The sequence below is a fragment of the Lissotriton helveticus genome, chromosome 11 (assembly GCF_964261635.1).
Source record: "Lissotriton helveticus chromosome 11, aLisHel1.1, whole genome shotgun sequence".
In the NCBI taxonomy this organism is placed as follows: Eukaryota; Metazoa; Chordata; class Amphibia; order Caudata; family Salamandridae; genus Lissotriton; species Lissotriton helveticus.
In genome coordinates, this window is record NC_136072.1 from 126,821,211 (window position 1) to 126,842,113 (window position 20,903).

Below are 20,903 nucleotides of genomic sequence, written 5' to 3' on the forward strand. Positions count from 1 at the left end.
CTTAATAAACTGCCTAAAACAATTCGTGTAGCATATCAATAGTATGTATTGGGAAAGTTTTAGTCAAAAGAAATTAGACAAATTGGGAATGGCGTTGTTTTATTCCTTTGAAGAATATGGCAAAAAGAGGGGCGTAAAAGTTGGGAGCCCCATATGATGTCAAGCATAGTTTGGAAAAGTTGAGGTTCATAGATGAATCATGCATTGACGAATCATTTTAATGTTATTTTAGTGATATTCCATATAAAGTAGGTTAGAAAAAACTCCGACAAAGTACTCTCCTAATCATTATATAAATACCAGTGATTGGTTATCTAGTCCCTACGGCCTCTTACAAGCTTTTGCAGCTACATTGCTGGGCTGGAAATTTGTTTTAGAAAGGAGGTCGAAAGGGAGAAAGGGCTCATAAAACACACGCAGCTAATTAAAACATCCACACTCTATAAATCAAAAAGTTAGACATTGGGGTCCAGTCTTGTTAATTAGAACTGTATTTATTCATGTTGCATTATTTCATCTGACTTTTACTTAGGCAGTGGCAATAAAGATGAAATGTGGGCTAACGTATGCTTGGGCTCTGCTGGGCATCCTGGTGAATTTGAAGGGACCAAAGGGAAAGGCTGAGGCTCTGGATCCTTAAATGGATCTGGAACTGCAGGAGAACCAATGGGAGCACTAGGAGAGGGGTCAGGAATAGTTGGAACAGGAAAAACATCTGACTCATTCTCCGGATAAATTAACTGCACTGACCCAACAGGCCCTGCAGGTGAGGGAGGCATTGGCTTTGATCCAGAATGCTCTTCTGATGAGCTGCCATGATGTTTGTGTCCACCATTGGGAGGTCCACGCCCACGCCCATGCCCTTGCCCATGCCCTTTTCCGTGCCCTTTCCCATGCGCGCTTCTATGCTTTTCGCTATGTCTTTCTCCATGTCTATGCCCATGTCCTTGAGGTTCACTATGCCTTTTCCCATCTTTGCACCCATGGCTGTGAGCTGGACGTTCCTCCTGATGGTTTCTGTCTTCTGAATTGGTATGGTTGTGCCCATGAGGATGATGATCATGATGATGCTTATGGCCTGGCCCATGCTTATGACCATGTCTGTGACCATGCCTATGAGATCTTCGCCCACATCCACGGTGCCGATGATGAGGATCGGGCTACGAAAAAACAGGTAAAAAGCATGTTATACAAAATAAAGATTTTATTGTATGGTGTTTCTAGAAATCTGTGTAGTTCTTAGTGGAATTACATTTTTCATTTAAAAATCACCTTAAAAATCAAATAAATAATATGAACGTCTTCTCATGTATCAGGCATACATTTATAATTTTTTGATGTTCTGCATCGGGTTCAGTGTGCTTCATGCACATCAGAGGATGCCATTATCACCATGACACAGTCTGGTCTTAAATCATGGTATTGGGCTGTTTGACATTGCCATGGTAAGCCTCTGTCAGTGTTAAAATGATGGTGGAGTGAATTGATCTCTCAGTGTTTTTCCATGCTTAGATTTATAGCATTGTTTATGTGAACTACCCATGATTGGAGGTTCCAGTATGCGAATATTACCTATGCAAGAAATAGTTGTACACTTGTTTATCCATTGCCTACAACATGTATTGCCCTAATGCTTGTGCTTTTGCATTTTGTCATTCTATTTTGTGGGGTGCTTTATAAAGAACTCATGGTGTGTGATCCTGCAAGAGCTAATAGTGGATAGGTAAATATCCCCTCTTGTGGCATGTTTTGTTATTTCATGCCCCATTTAATGCTAGATATTTGACCAACTTGTCACTCATTGGGTCTCTCCAGAACACCTTACAGATATAGAATTTCTGTACAGAACATCAGCGGTTCTGCAATATAATTTACTAGCCTCTCCCTCCTCCTCCACAGTCTCTTTTTTTTAAACTTTCCCTTCTTCTGGGCCAAGGAGAGATGTAGCTTATGAGAAGCTGAGCGACAAATCCACGGTATAACATTCAAGCCTGTAAGATTGTGTGTTGGGCTTTAAAATAAAGAGAGCTGAGACCTTGTTTTATTGAGAGTACAACTTCTTTTGTGGTGTGGGTGGTGGTTTCATCTGATGGGACTGCCCTACGAGTTGGAATCTGTGTGGTTTCAGTTGCTTACATCAAACATTCTAGATGTTTTTGGATGACCATTTCTGGACCAGTGGCTAAATGTCAATGATTCTCTTTAAACAGACGTCCGATGTGCTGCCAGGTTGTATGGTTCTCCACTTGTGATCAGGGGCGTAGCTTCTGGGGCTGAGGAGGGGGGTGCTTGGGGTGTTACACCCACCCTGATAAATGAATTCTCTTAAATCGTTGGGTACAGATGCTTGCAGTCGGGTATGGTGAGGTCATTGTCTTATTTCACCTGGGATTTTTACATACACACACACACACAAAAACATACACACAATCTCTCTCTTTCTCCTCTTTCTTTTGCAGTTCTTAAAACTGTTGGTTATTTAACAATATATTGTCTTTTAAGTAACCCTAACAATCCTCACTGCTATCCCTTCCCACTGCCCCAAAAGACCGTCATGCTCTGTTTCTCGGATAATGTATTTTACCATGATATGCCAGCGTGCTTGTTGGGAAATGTGAAGCTCACCCCCTCCCCAATCTTACTGATCAAGCTACACTCCTGTTTCCTCTGTGTGCTATCTACAGAAAACGCTCTAAACTTTGATGTTTAATGATATGTGGTTGTACTATGTTAAAGTTAAAAACTTGTGAGAGTGTTGATTACTTACCAACTGGGATGATCAAAAGATGTGTCCATTACTTATCCAAACATTGATCACCACTCTTCTTCCTCACAGTACTTAGTTCCCTCCCTCGCCATCTCCCTCGCGGTCTCTGTTTTCGACCATTGTGATAGTGCACAGTTATGTCAAAAAAAGATTCTCAGGTACAAAGGCAGTTATTATGTCACCAGTGAAAAGTGCAGGGGTTCGATTTCAGTTATATAGAAAGGGATAGTGTGGTTTCCTGGTTGTGAATGTGACTCAGGCACATCCTGTAAAGAATGTGACAAAGAACAGTTTGGTTCAGTTTAATGAGGGTTAGCATTGAGTTAGGTAACCATTCCATCAAAACGATACACTGCAAAGAGCGTGTCGTTGATGTGTTACAAAATGAGTGTGAATTTGGGGATACCTTACATTTGTTTACCTTGCTACATTGCTATTGCACTCTATAAATCCTCGTTTAATTAATTTCATATAAATTCCTTACAGATCGCAAAAATCTATATCATTGTACTCATGGGTCACATCACAAACGTAATGGTTTATGAAGCATGCATCACAATGACCACCTTATTATTAGGTCCCTAAGAAACAGTAATTGCAAGGGACAGGCCCTACAACATCATGGTGCACTTTGTTCGCCTCCCTCTCAAATTCCCATTTCATCCAGTGTGCTAAGTACATAGCTCGGTGCAGCTTGAAAGCCATGCAAAGGCAAACAAGAACTGATTTTACTTACAGAATGCAGCACCGTGCATTCTTGCCTGGTACTGATATCAAATGTCTCAACATACACAACTTACCTTGGGATCATAGATCTCACAGGAGACAAACAGACCAGACATAGGGGTAGGTGAGCTACCATCGCAAAACCCGACATGCTGAAAAAGAAAGAAAACATATTGTGTCAAGTTGTAAACTAATGATTCTATTGATTAACAGAAACTTTAATCTTCTTTCTGTGCTTCTGAAATGTGGATATCATTGGATACGCTTGCTGTGCCTCTCAAATTAAGGGTAACACTCTAGAATAGGGCTGACCAAGGTCAACAAAGCCAGTACAGTGTCAGATTGCAAAGTCCTACTGGTGAAAATTGTGGCTCTGGATTTCATGGCAGGAATGAATGCTGATATTTTACCCAAGACTTTTTTTGCTTTATTTAGTAGCAGCCAAGATTGAAAAGAAACAAATCTACAGTTCCCATCGGCCTTGAGAAACAAATCAACACCCAGCTGAGCCTAGCCTATCATTGGCTACGAGCAACATGTCTTCTTTTTTTCCTTTTCTTATGCTCCTTCATATTAAAAAAATTCTCTTGAGCATATTTAGACTGATTATTGTTTGTTTCAGTTGTGGTATATAAGGTATATAAGGCATCGTGTTATTTCTCTCCTCCTGTGTTCTCTGTGTGGTACCCACACCGCTACTCTACATACTGACGATCCTTGTTTGGGTTGGCGATGCGATTTCATACGGTCTGTTGTCTTTCCATGTTGAACCAGGGCCTTTACATACACAGATATATATGTATATAAATCAAGTTGAAGCAAATACGGACTTCTTGTGGCCTTTCTCTAATGGGTTCCTGCAAATGTTGGATTTGAGATGGCCGTCCCAGGCGTGAGAAAGAGCCCACTGCAGCTGCGGGTCCCTGCTGATACCATCCGGTCTCAGCACGAGGGAATGAAGGATCTGGCGCTCTGGAGGGGGATGCCAGTGACGCTTCTTAGTGGCATCTACAAAGCGGGGCAGAGGTCCGCCCGAACCTTACTTTGACCCACTTGGGATTATTTTTGTTATTCACAGACATGGGAGCCCACCCACTGGAGATCACCAAGTAACACACTACATACCCCATAAGGCCACAGCGATGGCCGCGCCCATCGGGCAGGGATTTATTATTTGAACGAGTGCGCGAACAAGAGGCTTTCATCTCTTTTTACAAGCACGGCACTGACGAAGGGAACAGTCCTGAAACGCGTTTGGAGTTTGATCTTCAAAGCAGACTTCGGATTGAGACCCTGTTTGCAAGTTGCCATTAAATCAAGTTGAAGCAAACACAGACGTCTTGTGGCCTTTCTCTAATGGGTTCCTGCAAATGTTGGATATATGTATATATATATATTTCACTTTATATATGTTCAGTATTGTATTGTTTTAATGTCCTCAGTCAATAGCCCACAATGTCAAACATGTCTCAAATGTCGGAAAAAACCTTCCTATAGGGTAAAACAGGAAGCTCTAATCTACCTTCATTGCACAAAACCAGCTCATTGTTTCATCTTTGGACTCCAAGAGATCTATTCAGGAGTTTTCTATTAATATGGCTGAGCTGTCTCTTAGTAGAGAAAATTAAAAGTTTCTCAGTTTTTTAAGAATGTGGTTGACGAAGGTTGTTCAGCGAATTGACCAATTGCCGAATACCCAGTCACCAATTGCAATTGATGTGGTGAATGATTTTGATGATGGTAAATATGACACCGACGATGATAATAACATTAATAAGTTATTCACCTTAAACCCTGATTGGTTTGGTATTTCAGAGAAAAACGGAAATCTCCACTGTCTAAACCCACAGCTATCCATCCTCCAAATCTTATAGAATGGGTCAGTTTATATCAAGTAGTCTTAGATTGGCTTTGGCTAAACCAAACTCGCTCCAGGTAATATTACGGCAACACCAGAATGTTGTTTATTTTTTTTAAGTTTGGTGCAGACCCTAAAATTGGACTGATTTGGCTTGGTCTAATTGTCAAGATAAGATGTTAGATGTAACTGGCCGTCTATCAAGGATTTTGGATATTGCTGAAGATGCATGACTAAGTGGCACAATATATCCTGATGAAGTATGAAATTGGACTCAAAGGGTAATATGCCTTTCTGACAACCCCAAAGTTTCAATTGCTTATGAAAGCTGAAAAGTTTAAAAATGACTATATATAACAAGCTATGGGGGCTATCAAGGAAAATCATCACTCAAAAGAACGTTATCTGGTGACTCTTATATTAAATATTAAAGCAAGTATTTGACAACATTTGCCCATCTGGATAAAGCTCGGTTTTTGCTCAAGATAGTGTTCAGCCACTGTGTTATTGGGAGGACCGACATTAGTCACTTTGCTTCAACTTGAATGCTGACACCATAGGTTCTGCTTTTTCAAACCAGGACTTTAAAACTCAATTCTTTCCGCAAACAGGAAACAGAGGCTCTAAGCACATAGGTTCTGATAAAAGGGTTTGTTTGACAACTTACTTTTCAGGCCAGCAATAAGTAAACTTAGATCATCGGGTTTTAGCCACAGTTCAATTTTATATTATGGAACTTCATTCAGAGCCTTTTCAAAATTTCCTCCCTGAGGCTCTCCATTTTTCAGAGGATCTCAGCAATTAGGTCTCCTGAGAAATAGATTATCTAGGGCCATATGTATGAAACTTTGGTTTTGCGATTCTCAAATAGCGATTTTTTGCGAATCGCTATTTGAGAATCGCAGAACGCTATGTATGTAAGATTTGCAAATAATTTAGCGAATCCTACATATTCCTTAATTGCGAATTCCAATTTGTGATTTGCAATTAAGGAATACCTCTCCATTCATTCCGATGGGCCTAGAGGTACATAGGAATGAATGGGAAGACATTCTCAATTTACTATTCTCAATTAGAGAACTGCAAATTGAGAATGCAATTTCCAGGGTGCCAGGGTGTCAAAAGGACACCCTGTTGCATCCCTGAATTGTGCATGTGTGCACATGTGGCACGTATGTGGCATGTATGTGCGCCACATGGCACTTTGAAAAATGTAAAAAAGTGAATTTTGCAGAGAAATCCCTAAGTACCACCAACCTGAAGTTGGTGGTAATTTGCGATTCCTTAATGCCAAATTGCACTTTTTCTGTGCTTCTTACATTGCATTTAAGGAATAGCAATTTGCGATTCCTTAAATGCAATCGCAAAATAAGGAATCGCAAATTTTGCGAGGCAGTTTTTCTTTCATACATACCCCCAAGCCAAATTGCGATTGCAAACGCCGAAATTCTGCGAATTTCGGCGTTTGCGATCGCAATTTGGAATGATACATATGGCCCCTAATCATTCAAGATGATATTCAGCAAACTTTCCTTAATCGCTGAGGTTTTCTCAGCAATATCTTTCTAGTTCTGAAAAATAACAAAAATATGCCACCTATGATAAACCTGAACAATTCAAAAGCTTTGTAGTGAACCATTATTTCTAGATGGAAACAATTTTCCTTCTCAGAGATTCTCTTTTAAAGGGAGATTGAATGGATTGTCTAGAGACCTCAAAGATGTATTTCTGATGGTTCCTATTCACAAAGATTTTAGAAAGTACCTGCAGTTTCAATGGGACAATCATGTTCATTACTTCAGTTGTTTCCCTTTTTGCCTGTGGTCAGCACTTTACTGATTTACAAAACTAATGAAACTTGTATTTTTTTTTTACAGCCCAAGATATAAGACAAATAGTTTACCTAAACAACATTATGTTCATTTGAAATAAAAGTTCTCTATTCACCAAGACCTCTTAATAACCACCCATTTATTACAAAGTTTAGGCTTTGTAAAAAACGGTGAAAAGTTCAATCTCATTTCCTCAACAAACAAAATATTTTTGGGGTATTCTAATAGACTAGCAAAAGTCTATTCTTCAGTTACCACACTTCATAATATGAACAATTCCGCATGAAATAAAGTCAATTATCTGCAAAACACTGAATTCCCTCATATTTTTGGCTCCTCGGATATCAGGTATTTTGGACTCCTCCGTTGAAGCAGTTTTCCAGGACCTCTCTATTATCAAGCAATGCAATGCCTAACAATTTAACATTTTCAAAACAGATACTATTCCCCAAGATCACGAAACCCTAGTAGTCGCGATCCGAATTTTGGTGGGTCATGAAAGTCTAAGGAATAAATAAAGATGTCTTTAAATTTTTTATTTATCTCGTCACATTTGCTGCCATTCAAAGAAAATAGAAAAATAAAGTGAATTATGTGACAATTTTCACCGGGGTAGAGGAAGTGTTAAAGGAAAGGCAGCAGCAATTCGCAAAAGGTTAGAGATACCTTCCCTTTTATGAATGCTAAAAAAAGTTTGCTGGAGAGCAGTCATTGGTCCAGGGCACCACTACCAACTTTCAAAGAATCTTTGAAAAGAAAAGTACATTTTTTGTTTAAAATGCAGTCACATTTCAATTAAGTAAACCGCATTAAAAAAAAGTATACTTTGTTGAAAGCGATTCCATACATGGTTGTAGGTTGACCCTACAGCTTTTAGAGTATTTCGCTATTTGCGACTTACCTCAGAAATATGAGGTGGGTGGAGGTACGACCCACTCTGATTCAGAGATGCTGTAGGCCTCCTTTCCAAATACTGAAGCCGTATACAATGTGTCAACGTTTTGCAATTGAAATCAAGTCACAAAACATTTAAAATTCACCAATTTGTTCATCCGGGTTGGAATGCATTACCTTGAAAAATATATATATATTTTAAAGCTAACATTTGCTTTTAGGCATAGCTCGTTTTCCTTTAAGGAAAATGGGCTGCATGTTAAAAAGAAATGTTTACTTTATTTGAAGGTAATCACAGATATGGTGGCCTGCTGACTCTAGCAGGCAACTATCTCGGTGATGGCCATCAACTGAAGTGAATCTCAGTTTGCAACATACCTCATTAATAACCACGACTAAGGTCATACTGTGAATCACTCCCAATCGAAATTTAGCAAACTGAACTATTTGAGTCCATACCAGTTCATTACATTATTTACTGGTCCAACTTTACTGGTCACAAATTGCAACTCAATTTATGCAATTAGTACATTGGGTCTTAGATTTGCAGTGATGACTAAGAAGGTATATAAAGTGGTCAATTACTTAGTTGGATGCAAGGGTGTTCAAAGTAGGTTAATGTGAAATCGTAATACTGCCAGATAACTTGTGTAACATCAAATATTTTGCAAGTTCAATACATTGTTAAAGTTTGCATTTCTTTCCATTATGCCTGTGGCGAATATTCAGTGTTTGATTTTTTCAGTTAAATGTGTTCTAAAAAGTAATTGAATGAGTCAGTTTGATTGTTTTCCTCTCGTGCAATCCCTACGTATTCTGACGCTTGCTCCTGCAATTAAAATAAATACACATTTTACAAAATGTCATGAAATAGGGCTGTCTTCCAAATAATTTGAAAACCTTTATTGTAGTGAATCTTTAAAAGTTCGTAAAACATTTTTCATTCTATCACATTTAATATTAGAACATGAAACATTGCTTCTTCTGAACAGCATTTGTGCAGGTTATACATAAACATGTTTTTAATTGTGTACTTACTGCTTTGTCATCTTCTAGGACCTCACAATCGGAAGTATTTTCTACTAATCTGGAGCAATTGGTCTCTCTAATACTGAATTCCACAAAATATGATGCATACGCCCACTGAAAGGTTAAATATGCCATTATGAAAAATATGCAAGCAAATGTGAATATTTTTATACATGCACATCAAAGTTATTATTAACACTAGTCTTAACATCAGATATTCTCTGCAATGCATAAAATAATGCTATGCGTTTTATAAAGCATGAGTAGTTGAAATAAGAGGTGTCATATATATTACTTTAAATTCATGATTGCATGCAAATCATAACCATTGGAATAGATGCAGATGCTATTTCAGTGATAGCTAAGGATTGATTGTAGTTTCATGCATAATTGATGATTTTTTTGGTAATGAATGTCGACTCCAACACTACCCAATTTACATGGAACATGGTTGTTAGCTTACCATTGATACACCTTCTATCCTAATCTAATACAAGCAATTTTAAATGTCCTTAATATGTAAAAACCTTTAAACATTTGTCCATCCCAGTTTTCGAAGGTACGTGTATGATGTATACAATTTATTGGAACTTCTATCAATAACAATACAACCTCAGAAGTTCAGCAACTACATCAGACAACTTCACAAGTTACTTTTCGAGTCTTGCTAGTGGGCAGTTGATAGTTACCTGCATCGATGCCCTTTCGACCTTATCAAGTATAAAGTAGTTGGTATTGTTACTTTCCTTGTTGTATTGTTCAACAAGCTCTTCTGCTTTCTGTACATATTCTGGTGTGATTTGATCTAAAAGTAGACATTCTGGGCACACATCACCAATCAATCGTGGTGGAACTGTGAATGTAAAGAAATGATTACTTTCTTCCACACACTGATATTGTTATGCTATGATATAGTGAGATGCACTAAATTATGTATGCATATTTGCTATAAAAATCAGACTGTACTCAAAGATGACCAGGCAATCGCGTGGCTAAAATCTAATGTACATAAGGAACATTAATCTTGTAATTCATTTATTTAGCATATAATGCTATTTCATTTAATGTTTTTAGTCACTCTATCCCCCACCTAGTCTTTGTGGGTTAAAGCCTTACTCATGCATGATTATGATTTATTAAAGTGATACTTTACCTGTGCTGAGGGTACAATTGTAACTGTAAAGTTTCACTTTCCTCCAGGGCAAATTGAGATATAGCACAGCTTTGCACTGTCCAAACACCTAGGGCAGAAACAGGTCACATTATGCATGGAATAGCATTAATTTGCTCTATTACATATTTCTGTGTGGCCAAAATGCCCTATTTTCACCTGACATTGTTTTATCATGCCATTTTTCGAATGTTACAATCTATGTATTCAGCAATGAACCGTGTGTATCTTGTATTTGAAGTACTCCATTTGCCATTAGGACTCCAGTCTGGAACACAGTGCAAAGTAAGCCCATTGCCACCATATGGGTCAGTGACAGAATAACTTCAGTATAAAATGATTGGTGAGCACTCTGAAAGGTTAGTTCTAGAAACCTTTTAAAGACCTTGCAAAACCATCATAATTTGTGAATTAGGCTGTGGAGAAGTGTGGCTCACTGGTTAGAGGAGGCAGACCCTGAAGCAGAGGTCAGACCCGGGACCAGGGTTCAATTCCCGATGCGGGAGGGTCTTGAGCCCAAATATCCACGAACTCGATAATTCTCGTTTCGGTGCCTACTCGAATCACGGGTTCACACTCTGCAGCTCTGGGCATTAGCCTGCTTAATCTCCACTACGGCCCCCCCGCGGCGGGATGCCTGGCTTTCACCTTGGGGATGCCCATTACGGGTATCTCACAGGGAAAAAGCCAGGACGGGTTCCCAAGGCAAGCGCCGAGATGCCTGCGGGTAATCGAGCGCTATATAAGAACGCATAATAATAATAATAATAATAATAAAAAATAAACACCACATGCCTCAATACGATGAGACTCGAAAAGCTTCCGACCTGTGGTCGGAGGCTTTCCGCGTCCTCATGGTGGGTTTCACTTCCAACTGCTGCATTACAATGCAGGCAGTCGAAAGTGGCACCGGCAAGTCATTCCAGCTGGATTCTGACGAGCTCCTTGAGCCCATCGGCTAGTCAGAGGCCTCACTTTTAATCCCTAAGGACGGTGTTACTGTCATCAGGATTACGATGTCGGTTTCCGACAGGCTTTCCATGTCGGGCTTTTCGACATGGAAAGCCTGTCGGAAAGCGACTTTGGGGCCACAACCAGGTTTCCCTTCTCCCTGCAGCCTCCGGTTGTGGGCTGAGGGAGCACCTATGATGCCCCCCTTTTAATCCCTTCACAGTGTGTGCCACACGATGCAGGGATTAACAGGAGACTCCTATTTCTCAATGAGAGCTTGTGCTGTCGCCGGTTTACAGCCACAGCACAAGCTCCCATAGAGAAATGGGAGTATGTGACCGCACCATGTGTGGTCGCATTGTAATAGCGGTGTTGGGCGGATGAAAGTCCGCCCCACATCATAATCAGGCCCCATATGTTGCTTTACTTCAGAAAGGAATGGGATATTCAGATTATTTTGTCTTACATTAATAATCATGAACAGTTTGATGAATGGATTAGTAAACTGTCCTAGTGGAAAAAAACAGCCCCTGTACATAGAGACGATAGCTCATTGTTGTAGATCAAAGCTAATTTGTATTTTTGGTTATGTTTTTCTATTAAGCACTGCATAGAGGGCGAATGTCACAAATATTGAGTCCAGAATATCGTTGAATGAATATCATGGCAAAAATATTGTCACTACAAAAATATTGTGGAACAGAATATCAATGGTAAGAATATCGGGTTTTTGTACACAATATTTGTATAAATATTGTTCTATTTAACATTGTTTACTTTAATATTATTTTAATAAATATTGTTTAAATGAATTTAATATATTTTGGTAGTTTATATATTTTAGGTGTTAGTTTTTAGCATGATTCTTATTTTTTTTTACTATAATTTGTAATTTTAAACGTGTAATTTTTGTTTTTAATTTAGTTAGTCATTTATAATGCAGTAGGAGGTTGTTGGATTTCTAGGGGAATTGAGTGGGAAGTTAAATAAACTATAATTTATTGATGTTGAATATCACTTAACTTTAAATTGTACATAAAATATTTAATTGGCTATTAATTATGTTAACAGTGTATTGTTATTTTATTTATTTACATTTATTTTGTTAATTTTATTATATTTTTAATGTATTATAATTTCATTAGTCATTTATATTTTAGAAGCGGGTTGTTGGCATTGTAGTCAAATAGGATGGGAAGATATTTAATTTGAAATTGTTTATTTAATTATTTGTTAGATTATTTGAATATTTAATTGACAATTAATTAGGTAAATCATAATTGATTTGCATTATGTAAGTTTCTACTTTTATGCCAAATATGTATTAATGTTTAGTTAAATATCTTTAATAATATTCATAAAATGTATTTTAGTTTTTATTTTATGTGATAATTCTTTTTTTACATTGAAGTTAATGTTTTTCATATAATATCTTGTTTCTTTGAAAATAATTTGTTTCAATAATTTTATGTTGTCAGGTGTTGAAACGTTTTACCAAAAGAATTGCGAATCAGAATGTTATATGTAACTGCTGATCCTTAGACTGGAATGGGAATAGTACATCTAACCTCACAAAAGTCGAACACTTTTACTCCTGCTGCTTAGACAGGAGTCGGCATAGTAAATCTAACCTCTCCAATTCCAACACTTTTCTTCTTGTTGCTTGCACTAGACTGGAAATATTAAATCTATCCACTCCGAATAACAAAACCTTACCTACTGTTACTTAGACTGTAGTGGGACTAGTAAATATAATTCATCCAAGGTCTAACTCCTGGCCTGATGTTGTTCAGACTAAAGTGGGATGATTAAATCTAACCCCTCCGAAGTCCAACACCTTCCTACCTGTTGCTTATACTTGAGTGACAATAGTAAATCTAACCCCTTCAAAGTCCAACACCTTCCCTACAGTTGCTTAGTTTGGAATAGGTATAGTAAATATAAGCCCTCCGAAGATCATCACTTGCCTTAATGATGCATACACTGGAATGGAAATAATAAATATAAGTACTTCGAAATTCAACATTTTCCTGGTTTTGTATACTTTGGAGGGCTATCAGTAAATGTAATGCATGCAAGGTGTGACCATTTTTCTAATTTTTTTAATATTGGAGGTATATTAATTATGTTTTCTATTGTTTGATTTTACATGTTTCCTTTATTTCAATATTCTGTTTTTTAAATATTCATATTATTTAAAAAAATATTCTTCATTTGAAATGATTTTATATATTCAATTCATTAGTTTACTGATTTGTTATATATTTTTACTATATGTTACTACACATGTTTTTTAATGTGATTTTTTTACTGCTAAGTTTATCTTTGTAATTTTTAATTATTTTAATATTTTTGTTTAAATATATATAGATTTGTATATTCTATTTAAGGTATGAAATAAAACTATTGAAAATGATCATTTCATATTTCAATTAGGTTAGATATTGTCTATTTTTCTTTGTTCTATATGTTTGTTAATTTTCATTTTGAAATACTTTTAATATTTTAAATACAATGTATTTAAAGAATTGTTTATTTAGTAGAGCTATATTGTTAAATAATCTCTCTCTCTCTCTCTCTCTATGTGAATATATATCGATGTATATCTATATATATATATATATATATATATATATATATATATATGTACATTTTATCATAATGTATTAAAACCATTATTTTACATGATATTAGTTCTTTACTTGGTTAATGTTTAAAATAAATGAATTATAAATTAGTGTTTATCAAATACAATATTTTCTATTTTGTGGTGATATTGTCTTCCACAATCTTTTCTACACAATAATTGGCTACTTCACACTGTAAGTCCATAAACACAAAATCCTTAAAAATTATATTTTTGACTTTATATTCATGTCAAATGATATTGTTGTTTTTGATATTCTGCCATTAAACATTACAGAGAGCTCTATAGGATGTGAGTGCATTCTGTATTTCTTTCACCTATTGCCGGCCACAAATCTCACATCTTATCAGCATAAGTCATATATTAGTGATAACCTTTTGAAAGATTAAGTGATCCTTGGCAAGACCCATGTGGGATTTTGCTTTGATGGCAACACACATTTGTTAATTCCAAATTCCTCTGCCCTTGCAACCTGGTCAACAGCACACTCCATCCTCCCCCTCACCCCCTTTTCTCATCAGAATTTGAGCGGGGTACAATGCCTTGGCATTCTTGGTATAACAGAATGCCTTGCTGGGTCCTATCTTTGCTTCACATGAGTACGGATATTCAGATATAGATTCTTTATAAGAAGAGAATGGTATAGTACAAAATAAAAAAGCAGAGGCTGTATGTGGAGCTGCAGCTCATCTGCCATGACACATGTTAATCGGTATCCTTGATCAATTACCCTATCACCCCTATCATGCACAAGATATTAAGGCTGCTGACAAGTACAAAGCCCCAATCCAAACTATGGGCCTGATTACGATGTCGGGCGGACAAGACTGTTGCAGTTTGGAACCGCCCGACCTTAGGTCGGCGCTCCGACCACATGATTATGATGTGACCACCCATAGGGTCGGCACAAACATCCATTATCCAATGGAAGCTTGTGCAGCGTGCGGAAAAACCCAGAAGCACAAGCTTCCATTGCAAAATGGATGTTTGTGAACATCCCTGCACTGTATGGCAGGCACTGCCACATCCCTGCACCGTGTGGCAGGCACCATGCCTCCAGGCCCCATTGCAGAGGGCTAGTGGGGAAGGGGACCCTATTAGGGGCCCCATATGTCGCTTTCTGACAGCCTTTCCATGACGGAAACTTACATAGTAATCCTGTGGCGGAAGCGCCGTCATTGTGGGATTATGCTGTCTTTCCGATGGACCGACTGGCTTCTTGGGCCCCTCGGAACCATGCCAGAATCCCCCTCCAGGTTTAACTCTGACCGCCGCTATCCTAATACGGTGGTCAGTCTAAACCTACCATTTCAGGTGAAAAGCCTCTTTCTGCTTGTCGGAAACTTTCCGCCCGACATCATAAAGAGGCCCCCAATGTTGCTTTGCTGGGAAGACTAGTCACCATAGCACCATTTCAGTCTCCTTCCTCAACATAGTCACAGAACCCCTTGGCGACTTGCAATATCCTTATATTTTAACTCTCCAAAAGAAATGTGGATGATACATCAACAGACCAATGGATGAAGAGCCGCATTCTCGATTGTGAGCAACTGAAGGTTGCATTCTATATCCTGAGTGAACAATATTGGATTTATTGTATAGATGAAGAGGGATCCAATTTTACTTCCCATACATGAGTGACACATACATGATTGTACTTATGTGATGTCTACCTTTTTGGGTCCTGAGGATGATTTTATAAAAAATGTATGCTTAGGGTTCGTAACTTCGACATACATGTGTTGGCTTTAAATGAACACTTGCTAGAAGAGGGACCCATTGAGTCATTGGGGACCAGGGTTTCCTGATGTAAAACGTAAGCATTTTTAAAATAAACCTAATGTTTTTACAAAAATACTTCATACTATTGCTCACTGTCCTGCCCATTCACTTAAACACTGCGATGTTCACAAGGAGTCCCTCTCTGTTATTTTCTTGAAGCGTGGGTGTTCAAGTTCTCTATTGCTATGTTTATGTAATGCATTTACCTGAATCTTGCACAGCGGGTGCGTCTGGAAATACAGGCGCTTGTTTTAACCACTGAAAGGTTTTTGAGTTTAATTTTTGTTCACACTTTTTCTTTGCTTTAGAAGTAAAAGCTTTCTACTTCTCCTGAGGGGACCATTGTTTATTTTTTATTCAATGGATGAACAGGGCTGTCTGAAAGGCATTGTAAGTAAGTATATTATATAGATATTATTATTAAAATTAAAAGTTCTTGCCTACTGCCAGAACTAAAAAGTGCCCCCTTTTTTATCTCAATAAATGTTAGGAAAAACAGGTATTATTGAATGTAAATCTACTTGTTATCATACTACTTGCCGTTTGATGGAAGGGGTAGATTCCACAGTCTTTCCAGCTCTTCCCACTGAGGACAGAACATGTTGTTTCCACCACATCAATAGTTAGGTAAAATATTCTACCCGGACCCTAGAAGAACAAAACAAAAGCATATTTTTCAAACAAGAAGAAACCATTTGAACCAGGAGCCAAATGCCAATATCTGTGCCTCTAGCAATACATAATTACAATAATAATGATACAAATGAGTAATATTAATAAACGTTGTATTGCATAATTGAAAATGGCTGGCCCTTTTCAATGCAAAAGTTAAAAGAATCAATCACAGTTTATCGAACATCAATTGCAACAGATCAAGGATTAGTACACTGTTTGCAATGACTAGGAACCTGTGTTTGACTGAGCACATCATGTTAGTGACCCTACTAATCAAAGTTTCGAACACCCACTATACTATTTGTAATGGTTGATTTTTAATGCATAGGTCCTGATTTAGAGTTTGACATATGGGTTGCCCTTGTCAAGGACATGATGGATTTGCCATCCACTTTACTACAAGTGCATTATTTCCTATGGCACTTTTAATAGGGCAGATGAGTTATCTATCAAACTTTTTACTGATTATCTGCCCGCCAAAATTCTAAATCAGGTCCTTCATTTGCAAACCACAGACTGCTGGATAGATACCTAAAATGTGGCTAATAGTCCACTCTTGCTGAAAAAAATCAACAATGAATTTATATGACCATTCCCAGATGACTTCCAAGGATTTTCAAACTGTCACAATGAGAAATATGCGTGATCAATAAGGACTAGCCTATTTGTGAATTTACATAGACTCAAGACTGTAAGACAGGGTACAAACCCTTTTGTTTGTTCATGAAGCCCTCACCCACCAACCTGGTTGGTGGCATGCTTCATCATCGGGCTCACCCAGTGACACCGAGTGTGTCCCGGGTGTGCTTCGACGCCTGAATACAGCGGAGCAGGTATGTTTCTGAGTGTGCAGTGTAGTGACGTGAAGGTGAAAATTTAAAAGCTATATAGGGATCCCAGTACCCGAGGGTAAATTATATTTTAATACCTGGGTCACTGTTAGCATTAAAAAAGGCTGTTGGATGCTATAGGAGTGTTAATTAGGGTCTCCTACATCCAGGTGTGGCCTACATGTTTCAGCCAGGCCTTTATGATTAAAACTGGCTTTCCTCAGGACCAAAGTGTGTAGGTGCAAATTACTTAATTTTAAGTGATTGTGTAATTTTGAAAAATGTGTAGCACTCACTAAGGTGCTTTACATGTTTGAGGGAGTTTCCCTCTTAGAGCATTACTGGACATACAACAAGTATGACAAAACACACATACAGGGGAGAGTCTTAGTATGGTAACATATTCACAAAGCAGTTTGATTGCCGATATCTATTGTGCTGTGTAGACGATAAATAAGCGGCAAATGGTGTAGCCATATTGGTGGTATGGCTAGGGTGAAAGTTATCATATATACATGAAGTTTTGTGGTGGGCTAAGCATCGTAAGCGCATCAACACAAAAAAACGGTGGTACGTGCATGAAAGGAAGATTATCCTCACGTTGGCTTGTTGCCAAATTTGCCCCATGGAGTTGTCTGGCAGAGGAGTGGACCAATGAGAAATATCACATTCTTTGATGGAAAAATTAGATTTTAACACTAAAGTCTATGAAGGCTTGTTTCTTTGGAGTTAAGCTTGCATAGGGCCTTACTATTACTTTGGCGGCCTCATAGTGGGGTTGCCACTCTGCCGCCCCACTCAGCGACTGCCAAAGCCATTAAAGACTGCCCACCAGAGTACTCTGGGGGCAGTTCTTTGGTGGTCCCACTGTTGTGCCTTAGAAAAATGGGAACGTCAAAGGCAGTTCATGCAAGGCATGGACATTCAAGTCCATGCCCTGCAGGAACTAAGGGTGTATGCACACAGTAGGTCACAACATGTGTCCTCATACGTGCAGCCCATTGCGCAGAGTTTTCTCCTAAAATGCATGGCGGTTCCTCAGCAGCACAGCCAGCATATTAGGGGCCTAAGACCACTGCGTCTCCGCCAGGGATTGTGGATCCCTGGCAGCAGCAGCGGTTCCGTGGCGGTCAACACGCCACAGTCCTAATGCGGCCGGCGGACCGCTGCTTCTGCAGTCCATTGGACTGCTGAATTAGTAATAAGTGCAAAAACAACAGTTGATGGACAGAATGCAGAATAATGTCATACATTCACCCCAGTACAGAGATCTAGGCCCATCGTTTGTTTGCTCACCATGCCATTCCAGTTTGAACCCAGCTATATGAAAATCAGTCTTGACCCTGTGCCCCATGGGAACAGTCCAGCCCGAACGGCAAGGCCAGGTCCTCCCTGGTCTAGATACAAGCATCCTAGGACCGGTTTCGGGCTTTCAGCCCTCATCAGCCAGGATAGCTTGATTCCAGTGGCATGGGGAGCACGGGACTTACGTCTGGGCATACCCGTCCCACTCGGGGTGACAAATGAAAAAACAACAGTTGATGGACAGGATGCAGAACAATGTCATACATTCACCCCAGTGACATACCCTGAAACTGGTCCCAGGATGCTTGTTTCCGGTCCATGGAGGATCTGGTCTGGCAGTTCCGTCTGGCCTGTTCCCATGGGGCACAGGGTCAAGGTTGATTTGCATATGGCTGGGTCCAAACTGGGGTGACGTGGTGGGCAAAAGAACGATGGATTTAACCCAGATGTTTTGACTGGGGGAGAATGTTTGCATTGTCAGCATTCGGTCCATCATTTGTTTGCTGTAACACTTTTCGCCCTAAGTGGGATGGGTATGCCCAGACGTGGGTCCCTTGCTCACTGCGCTACTGCATTCACCATAGCCTGGCTGAAGAAGGGTGACATACCCTGAAACTGGTCCCAGGATGCTTGTTTCCGGTCCAGGGAGGATCTGGTCTGGCAGTTCGGTCTGGACTGTTCCCATGGGGCATAGGGTCAAGACTGATTTGCATATGGCTGGGTCCAAACTGGGGTGGTGTAGTGGGCAAAAGAACGATGGATTTAACCCAGATATTTTGACTGGGCGAGAATGTTTGCATTCTCAGCATTCCGTCCATCATTTGTTTGCAGTAACAAATTAGTAATAAGGGCCTTGATGTGAATGCTGTTCCCAAATAAGTAAATACCAATCCCAGATAAATGCAGGAGTTTATATTATTTTACCCAATATGAATGTCATACAATATATACCCTCAGTACATAATGTTTCCTAAGTGTCAAGTTTATAGAGTTCCAACAAATAAGGCTAAGGAATGGGATTACTAATTTCTTCCTTTTTGTTTAAATTTGTTTCATTGATTTTAGCAAAAGACAAGTACATTTCATTCCCTGTAAGCGCCCACAAGAGTACATTTGGGGCAGAAAGTTGTGCTTGGCTTTTGGGATTATGAGAACATTGTACGTGTGAGTCGTTGGGTGCGATATATGTCCATGAGTGCCCTCCTGATTTCTGCGCACATCTCTTTACATGTGTCATTCGTGAGTACAAACAGTTACACAAAAACTCCCCCCGCCCTAAACCCCCCCCACCCCAACCAGTGTGCCTTGATCTGTGCCCATATAAGACAGGGTTTGTAGGAGGCTCATGAGGGCTGCGGTCCAGACTCGGCTGCAGATTGATGGGCCTCGGTGAGGCGTAACAGGCGAAGGTATTTCAGGCATGTTATTTCATTAAATTCCTGCGATAGTAGAGATAGGATCAGCTGCCAGACTGTATTGAAGGAGGCCCCGGACTGTGTGAGTGTGGCTCGGATGCACTCCATACCCAGCGTGTACCAAAGTTTGTGTAGCCAACCAGTGTGTGTAGGCCGTGTGGTTGTGCACCAGAGAGATAGGATATGCTGAGAAGCCGCCTGCATTGCTAGGCCGATCTGCCATCCTCTAGGTGATTTCAGTGGGAATGTGAGCGTGCTCGGGATCCCCAATAGAGTATATGCGGGGAATCGTGGAATTTTGGTGTTAAAATAAGTGTCTATGTCGTTGAGGAATGATGTCCAATAGACCGTGACCTCCCTGCAGTCCCAGAGAAGATGCGTCAAGGTGCCTTCCTCGCCACACCCTCTCCAACAGGTCGGGCTCTGGGACGGGTTACCTTTATGCAGCCTGACCGGGGTCCGATACCAGTAAGTTGCTAGTTTCACCGCCTTCTCTTTGCCTGCTGTGTTCCTGGCTGTGTGGTTGGCTTTGTAGTATATAGAGTGCCATTCCCGGGTCGTGAGCTGTCGCCCAAGTTCTGCCTCCCAGCGTCACTGGCTGGCGGAGCGGTGGTTCTCGGGAAGTAGGTTGATCATTTTATAGAGGTCAGTGATTAATTTGAGATCTGAGTTTTTGGTGGCGAGCCATTTTTCGAACATCGTCAGTTTCCTGGCTACTAGAGGGGTGATGTCAAGATGTGATAGCCAGTGACGGATTTGAAAGTATTGGAAACATTGTGGGGCAGCAATATCATAAAGTTACGATAGTGCGGTGAAGGGTATAAATCCCTCTAAGTCAAAGAGATGGCCCGCCGACCTGCAAATGGACACGCGTCACTGTGGAAACAAGTGTGCGTCCACCCCCGGGGCAAATTCAGGGTTGTCTTACAGAGGCGTGAGTGGTGACGGAAAGGTAGTGAGCTCTCTTTTAGTTGCCACTGAATCCCATATGCGTAGCACTGTCCGGGTTATGGGTGAGTTC

The 20,903-nt window shown here is 39.6% G+C and overlaps 1 protein-coding gene across 1 annotated transcript in view; it reads right to left on the reverse strand.

The window, feature by feature from the left end:
• Positions 1-475: 475 nt before the first annotated feature.
• LOC144791815 (fetuin-B-like) overlaps positions 476-20,903 on the reverse strand; it is a 52,400-nt gene continuing 31,972 nt past the window's right edge. The window contains exons 2-7 of the mRNA XM_078666596.1: positions 16,198-16,305; positions 10,260-10,347; positions 9,796-9,959; positions 9,116-9,220; positions 3,568-3,645; positions 476-1,160 (exon numbers count right to left, since the gene is read on the reverse strand). Coding sequence (XP_078522722.1) covers positions 525-1,160; positions 3,568-3,645; positions 9,116-9,220; positions 9,796-9,959; positions 10,260-10,347; positions 16,198-16,305 — 1,179 coding nt within the window. The 3' untranslated portion in view covers positions 476-524. The remainder of the gene's footprint in view (positions 1,161-3,567; positions 3,646-9,115; positions 9,221-9,795; positions 9,960-10,259; positions 10,348-16,197; positions 16,306-20,903) is intronic.